This window comes from Penaeus vannamei, chromosome 37, assembly GCF_042767895.1.
Source record: "Penaeus vannamei isolate JL-2024 chromosome 37, ASM4276789v1, whole genome shotgun sequence".
Taxonomy (NCBI): Eukaryota; Metazoa; Arthropoda; class Malacostraca; order Decapoda; family Penaeidae; genus Penaeus; species Penaeus vannamei.
Genome location: NC_091585.1, coordinates 14524560 through 14532357, shown reverse-complemented (window position 1 = coordinate 14532357; position 7798 = coordinate 14524560). Strand labels below are relative to the sequence as shown.

General features: G+C 46.4%; 1 protein-coding gene across 1 annotated transcript in view; it reads right to left on the bottom strand.

Moving 5' to 3' along the window:
* Positions 1-584: 584 nt before the first annotated feature.
* The window catches only part of LOC113811230 (hemicentin-2), a 12037-nt gene continuing 4823 nt past the window's right edge, over positions 585-7798 (bottom strand). The window contains exons 3-13 of the mRNA XM_027362909.2: positions 7620-7736; positions 6445-6585; positions 5897-6012; positions 5048-5195; positions 4569-4684; positions 4018-4160; positions 2872-3649; positions 2611-2716; positions 2028-2250; positions 1486-1620; positions 585-1257 (exon numbers count right to left, since the gene is read on the bottom strand). Of these exons, the coding sequence (XP_027218710.2) occupies positions 968-1257; positions 1486-1620; positions 2028-2250; positions 2611-2716; positions 2872-3649; positions 4018-4160; positions 4569-4684; positions 5048-5195; positions 5897-6012; positions 6445-6585; positions 7620-7736 (2313 nt within the window). The 3' untranslated portion in view covers positions 585-967. The remainder of the gene's footprint in view (positions 1258-1485; positions 1621-2027; positions 2251-2610; positions 2717-2871; positions 3650-4017; positions 4161-4568; positions 4685-5047; positions 5196-5896; positions 6013-6444; positions 6586-7619; positions 7737-7798) is intronic.

The following is a 7798-nucleotide window of genomic DNA, read 5'->3' as shown; positions in this document are numbered from 1 at the left end:
GGGACTGAAGACCTTTCCCTAGCTAGTGTGACCGGTCTTTCGGTATCACGGGACGAGAATTTGGGACGGGGTAGCGGTGTGTCAGAGGACCCAGCTGGTAGAGGGAGTAGTGTGACCGCGACTTAATAAAACGATCACTTAATGAGTTCTTGTTATTTTTAATACTATTTTATTTAAAGAAACAAAGTTTTTTCTTCCTTTAGCAAATTATTTGAACTTTCTTGTTGATGTATTTAGAAACGATGCTTTTAAAGAGTATGTCTGGAGCAGCAAATGGGACGCCTGTTCGAGCCGACCCATTTTATATTACTTTCTAAATTAGTCAGACGCCTCTTGTGGGGAGCGTCGAGGATCAAAAAGCTTATTTAAACGGTATGCTGTATTTGAGCCCAAGCGAAAATAATGCTGATAATCATTTCATTTTTTGGCAGACGACACAGACAATATTTATGTACAGGGTAATAAAATGTGCTTTGAGTATTAACTAATTTCCTAATAACTATAAAAAATAACTCGAAAACAGTTTAATGGTTTGATTAACATCTTACCATACAGCTGTTCTAAAGGGAAAGTGAAACACAATGTGTACCTCTTAGAATGTATTTGGAACATGACAATGGGTGTATTGCACAGAATGCCCTAAGTTACAACTACTAACTGTGGCTGAGCGACTGTACTCTGGCCATGCAAAGCGCCAGAGCCAATCTTATGAGGGCCACCGGTATATATATTTTCGCGGACCACAATTCATCAAATAATCTATTTGACATAGTAAAAAAGTGCTCCCTAAATGTATATGCGTATATATATAACAAAAACACAGTTATCTTGTTTGCCAATCCACAAAAAAGCTCACACAAACGACAAAATGACCGACCTGCTCACAGGTGTCGCACACATACACACAAATAAAAATGGAAAAAAAAGAAAAAAAAAATCAAAATTGGCCGTCACTTCCCGCGGCCGTTCAAGCGCTGGCGGTTTCCTCCGTCGTCACCTCCTCCTCGGCCTGCTCCACGGCCTCGACCTTCGGCATCTCCTCCTCCTGCGTCATGTCGTCCTGGACCATCTCGGGGACTCCCATGCTCTCGGCGATCTTCTGGAGCTTCTCGTGGTTGTGCTGCGAGACGCTGAAGTGCTCCTGCAGCAGGTTGTGCATCGTGTCCACAGTCTCGCGCAGGGCGGAGATCTCCTTCTTCAGTTCGCTGATGCCGCCGCAGGAGCCGCCGCCGACGCCGCCTGCACTGCGTTCCATGGCTGAGGGGTAAAAGGCGCGTCAGATAAAGTACAGGAAGGAACTAAACTCAGGACTCGATAAAGGAAACCTCAAAATGGCGTTCTAGGGATTTTTTTCTTCCTTACGTTAAAGATACAATAACATTAACAAGAAGGGAAACTGAATACAAACACAGAATTTCATGAATACAAATAAACCAACACAGATTCACATTTTGTCGAAAAGGGACCAACAATCGCATCACTTACGGATAACGTTGAGGACAGCCTGGCCGTAAGCATAGCCCACGCTGCTGGTGGCGTTGCAGGCATAGTTGCCAACGTCAACCACGGAGACGTCGTTGATCGTGAGCTTATTCCCGGCGAGCGTGCGGCGGTGGTGACCTGAGGGACAGAAGGGAGCGCTGATATAAACACCTGTGCATTTTATCGCATTCTAATATTCTCCAGGTCAGTAAACCTGAAGCCCAGTTTTCCCACTCACTAGCGAGGGAGGGAGGGAGGGAGGGAGGGAGGGAGGGAGGGAGGGAGGGAGGGAGGGAGGGAGGGAGGGAGGGAGAGAGAGAGAGAGAGAGAGAGAGACAGACAGAGAGAGAGAGAGAGAGAGAGAGAGAGAGAGAGAGAGAGAGAGAGAGAGAGAGAGAGAGAGAGAGAGAGAGAGAGAGAGAGAGAGAGGGGGGGGGGAGAGAAAAAGGGGGAGAAGGAGAGAGAGAGGGGGGGAAGGAGAGAAAAAGGGGGAGAAGGAGAGAGAGAGAGGGGGGGGGTCGAGAAGAGAGAAGCCCAGTCCTCACCATCCTTGTCCAGGACGCGGCCGTTGAAGATCCAGTTGTAGACGACCTCCCCGGTGGCCTCGGCGTCGCACGTGAAGGTGACGGTGGCGCCCTCCCGCACCGTCTGGGAGGCCAACTCGCTCCTGAAGGTGGGCTTCATCTCCACCTCGACTTGGATCTTGGTCGATTTGGACGCTCCGACGCCGTTGCTGGACCTGCACTCGTACTCGCCGGCGTCGCTGAGCTGAAGGAGGAGGTCGAGAGTGAGAGAGGGCGCGGGGAAAGGGGGTCGGGTTCAAGTCGGTGAGAGGGTCGTGTTGGGATCATTGGAAGGGTTGAAAAAAGTATAATATTCTTTCTAAGTGAAATTGATCTTTAAAATAACAGGTGGTCGTCAAAGCAAAGTTCAAGTGACATCATCAGAATGAACAAAGTAACTGAATTAAGAGGCTGGAATAATTTGCAGTTTTCTATAGTAGCTTCCCTCTGTATCTTATCTTCGGGTCCAAACCCAACTAATCTTTGAATAACACAAGAGCCATCTACGGAGCCGCCCCCGTTCACCAGAGCAGCGGCCCAGCGGGCGCGAAGGCTCGAGCCCTACCATGGTGTCCTTGACGACGAGCGTGCGGCCGAAGTTGCGCGTCACGAAGCGCTCCTTGTCCATCTCCTCGCCGTCGGTGCGGCGCCACTCCACGGAGGGGACGGGCCTGGCGGCGGGAGAGGCAGCTGTGTTAGTTGGTCGTATTTTATGAATATTTCAGCATCTTATGCATCCTTTCCCTATTGTATATATCAGTAACAAAAGTAAATGGTTGAAATTGAGCAATGGTCCGACGCAGTGCGCGTGCGCGCAGACACTCACTCGCCGCCGTAGATGCACCAGAGCGTGTTCTCCTGTTCGGCCTGGAAGGTGACGGTCTCCGGCGACGTGTACATGCTGAAGGTCTCGACGTTGACGGAGTGCTCCTCGGAGTTGACGTTCCCGTCGGCCGGCGAGACGACGGAGAGCTCGATCGTGGAGGCGATGGAGTAGTCGGCGGGCTCGAACTCCGTGGAGCCGAGGCACATGTACTTGAACTTGTCGGCGGTGGCGTCGTCCTCCGTGATGTGCGTGAACCACAGGTTGCCGTCGGGGTCGGCCACGATGCGCTCGTCGCTCACGAACTCCAGCTCGATCTGACTCTCGCGGGCGATGGCCTTGACCCAGTTGAGGCTGGGCTTCGGGTACCCGGTGGCCTCAGGGCACGACAGCTTGTAGGGGCGCCCGAGCTCGGCCTCGACCGGGTACAGGTCCGTGTTGTCCTTGTTGTTGGAGAACTCGATCCGGGTGGTGTTGAGGAGGTAGACGGGGTCGCCGACGGCGGTGCCGAGCTCGTTGTAGGCGAAGCACTGGTAGAGGCCGTTGTCGTCCATGGTCGGGTCGGAGATGAGCAGGTTGCCGGTGCCGTCCTCGAGCGAGAAGCGCGGGTCGGCCTGCCACACCAGCTGCGCCCCGTTCTTGGTCCAGCGGAAGTCGGGCGTCGGGTGGCCCTCGGCCTCGCACTCGATCACCACCGGGAGGGCGTCGCGCAGATTCGTCTTCTCCAGGTCGTAGAGCACCTCCGAGCGCGACTGCTTCACGATCAGGGGGGCGGACTTCACTGCGGGGAGAGCGGGCGGTGAGAGAAAGGAACAGGGCGGCCCTCAGGGCGACGGGGCGATTTGAGCTTCCAATCGCTCCCTTTACAGGACGAGAATCAGTCAAGAAAGACAGGTCTCCTCCCCTTCAATGATTAAGCAACGTACGATTCATGAACATAATTCCTCTAATTCTGAATGCACTAACAATCTAACTAACACTCAAAATAATAATCACACGAATAAATAAACCACAACATAAACCACACACCAAAGACAACAACCCCACCCCCTACCTCCCCAGAAACCAACCCCCCCCCCAAAAAAAAAAAAAAAAAAAAAAAAACCGCCCACGAGGCCACGCCCCAGCTGAAGACCCCAAGACACCTACTCCTGACTTCGATGGTCTGCTCCGTCTTGCCGATGGCGTTGACGGCTCTGCAGGAGTAGCTTCCGAAGTTTTCTGCCGAAGCTTCGCCGATGGAGAGGGTGGTGGTGAAGCCTTTGCCTTCCTCCAGCTCCACCTTGCTAATTCTGGGGGAAAAAGGAGTCGGTTGGTTAGATTTGTTCGGTTGGAGGACTTGGGATTGTGGGATGTTTATTAAGCAAGTTGTAATAATGTTGATTGTGCGTTGTTTATTAAGCAAGTTATACTAATGATGTTGATGAAGGGAGTAATGATAATGATACTCCCTATAATCTATTTTTTTTTCTTTATAGTTCACAAAGTGTATTCTCCGTGAAAAGAAATATACAGTTCTAACATGAATATCCACAATATTTACCTAAAAAGATAAGTCACACCAAAATCTAATATGAACAAAAACAGCCTTGTCAAAAAAAAAAAAAAAAAAAAAAAAAAAAAAAAAAAAAAATATATATATATATATATATATATATATATATATATATATATATATCGAAGCAATTTAAGCAACTAACTTCATATTGGCTCCACCGAGGATAGCCTGGTCGTCCTTGTACCAGGCGACGTCGGCGGAGGGCTTGGCGAACACGGTGCAGGCCATCTTGACGGGGTCGCTTGGGGCGGCGAACACCTGCGGGAGGAATAAAAGTGGTTCGGAAAGTGGTTCGACTCGTGTCTCGTTCGGTCAGAGTTCGTCGTTTTTGTAAGGGATGAACATAAAATGGTAATTGTGATTGTTGCTGCCGAATCATATTTAAAAATCAGTCGACAATGAAAAGAGAAAATTAAAACGAGATTCGTGTGAATGGGAATCCTCTAAATATTGGTCAGAGTCATGTTATGGTTTTCGTAATAGTAAATGATAAAATAGCAATAATAATTGTTACTGCCTTAGTAAATCCAAACCAATACACAACGAAAAAAACGAAAATAAAAACAATAAAAAGAAAAACAAACAAAATCGAAAAAAATAAAGAAAAAGAAAACAACAGACCTGCTTCTCCTCGACGACGACCTCAGGTGCGAATTGGACCTCCAGAATGATGTGCGAATTAGCGGGATCTCCGATGTCATTGTCCGCATAACAGACGTAGTGTCCCTCGTGGTCTCGCTCGATCAACGGGATGTCCAGTTGGTTGGACCTGATGGGGAGGGGAAGAGGGAGAGAGGGGGTTAGGCAGAGGCCAATGAACGCCAGGTGGTTGAGTAATAAGGCAGGTGGTTATCGCGACATATGGCGGGGAGGGGAGGGGAGGGGGGGGAACAGCTGGCGCACCGAAGAAGAGTAATGGTTAAAACTCGCCGTCAAATAACCGTGAACTTGAAAGGTGGATGAACGGAAATCGGAAGGGTTGGGGGAGTCGTTTTCTCTGAGGAAGAAAACGGAGGCTGGAGAGCTCGAGAAAACGGGAGGACAGCGAGCGTTGCTAATGTATTTACGTGTGTGGGTGGGTTTGTCTTTGTGTGTGTGTGTGTGTGTGTGTATGTGTGTGTGTGTGTGTGTGTGTGTGTGTGTGTGTGTGTGTGTGTGTGTGTGTGTGTGTGTGTGTGAGAGAGAGAGAGAGAGAGAGAGAGAGCGAGAGAGAGAGAGAGAGAGAGAGAGAGAGAGAGAGAGAGAGAGAGAGAGAGAGAGAGACAGAGACAGAGACAGAGACAGAGACAGAGAGAGAGAGGATGAGGCGATGGAACCCATTCCAAAAAAAAACAAACATAATATGCACACCAACCAACAACAACAAATATATATACACCCAAAAACCTACAAACATAAACAAACAAACAAAAACACAACCTAAGCCAAATATAAACGCCCCACCTCAACAGACAAGGCAAGAGATCTTACTTGAAGAATTTCCCGCCATAGTAAGGCAGTTCCTGTCCGAGGCGCTCCCAGTACACGTCGGGCTTGGGCCATCCTCCGGGCTGGCAGTCAATGCTGATGGCATCTCCCTCGGTCACCTGTCATGGAGGAAAAAATGTTTTCTTGTTGCTCATACGATCATGTTCATTATACCTGGAAGTAGTTCTTTCAGTATGTGCGTATTTGTTGATTTACAAAATGGCGCTGTTTTTTCTCTCGTGGGTTAACTTGAAATTATTGGTAAAAATATTGCAACAAATATGTTACGATGATTGATAAAGAATAGGCCTACAATGAAGGAATCCAATACGTTTAACATAACGAAGACTAAAAAAAAGACATTACGAAAAGAAAAAACAAACAAACACTGACACATCGTAAAAAAACAAACAAAAAACAAAGAACCAAAAAAAAACTAAAAACTAAAAAAGATACACACAAAAAAGCGAAACAAAACAAAGCAATCAAACAAACCAAAACAAAAAAGACGAAATACAAAGCAACAACAACAACAAAAACAAAAAACTTACGGTGAGCGTCTTGGTGAAATCGTCCGTGAAATAAGGAGCCTTTTGGATGTGCACAGGAACTTCTGCGTTGATCTTCTGGTCGCCTCCGAAGTTCACGGTGCAGCGGTACTTGCCTGTGTCCTCCTCACTAACTTCCTTAATCTGTGAATGAGGGAGGGAGCGTGTGAGGACAGGAATGAGGGAAATGTTTGTGAGCGTGAGGACAGGAATGAGGGAAATGATACTGTCTCTTTGCTTCATCACCCATTTTCTGTCTCTACTTCATCACCTATCTTCTGTCTCTTTGCTTCATCACCCATTTTCTGTCTCTTTGCTTCATCATACCATGGTTGTGAAATCATTAATGTCGGTATTAATGTTGTTGTTTTTTAAATGTTATCGCTGTTATTACTTCTGCTGTTATCGAGTTTTCCTTCAGCTGTTGTTGTGTTTGCCGAAAGGTGTCAAAAGATTATGTGGGTTTTGCGATGAGTTTGGTAATCATGAACATCAAAATCATCATCTTTTCCAGTCTTCACAACCGTCATTATGATCTTCAGCACAGAAACTTCTGTCCATCAGTATAGCCAACATTGCGGAAATAATATCAAACAATTTCTTTAGCGATACTGCCTTTTCCACTTTCTTTACAAAAAAAATTGTCTAACAAGGGTTAAAAATATAATTCCAACGACAGGATATGAACAGTACTTACATCCTGGATAATTGGAAAGGTACTAACACTGAGGATATGGAATCAAGTTGCGAACGTTTTAAAAAAGTACTTACAACGAGAGAATGTGAAAACGTTGTTACATCTACAACAGGAAAGTAATAAAAAGTACTTACATGTAGTATTTAAAAAATGACACTCATAACAAGAACGTTCTTACTTACACCGGGAAAGTAAAATCAAGTACTTCAAAAAAAAAGTTTAAAAGGTACTTAGAACGAGAGTAAAAAAAGTACTTTGAACGAGCGTATAAAAAAAGGGATTTACAACGAGACTTACTTACAACCAGTTGCTTACAACCAGAAAACAAAACGGTTCTTAGACCAGGCAAGCAAATAATGGTACTTAAAAAACATCCCCCCCCAAAAAAAAAAAAAATAATAATAATAAATAAAATAAATAAAATAATAAGAAATAAAACAAATAAATATAAAAATAAAAACAAAGGATAAATGGTACTTACGACGAGGGAATACTGGTACGAGTCGGCAGGGTGGTCGATGGTGTACTTTGTGCCGAAGAGGAGAATCTTGTCATTGGCTGAGATCGGGAACGAGTTGGTCGGGTTCTCTTCGTCGATCTGGGGGGGGGGAGGGGGGGAGGGGGGTATAATCGGGTTTCCGGAACGTTCTTTGTTATTGT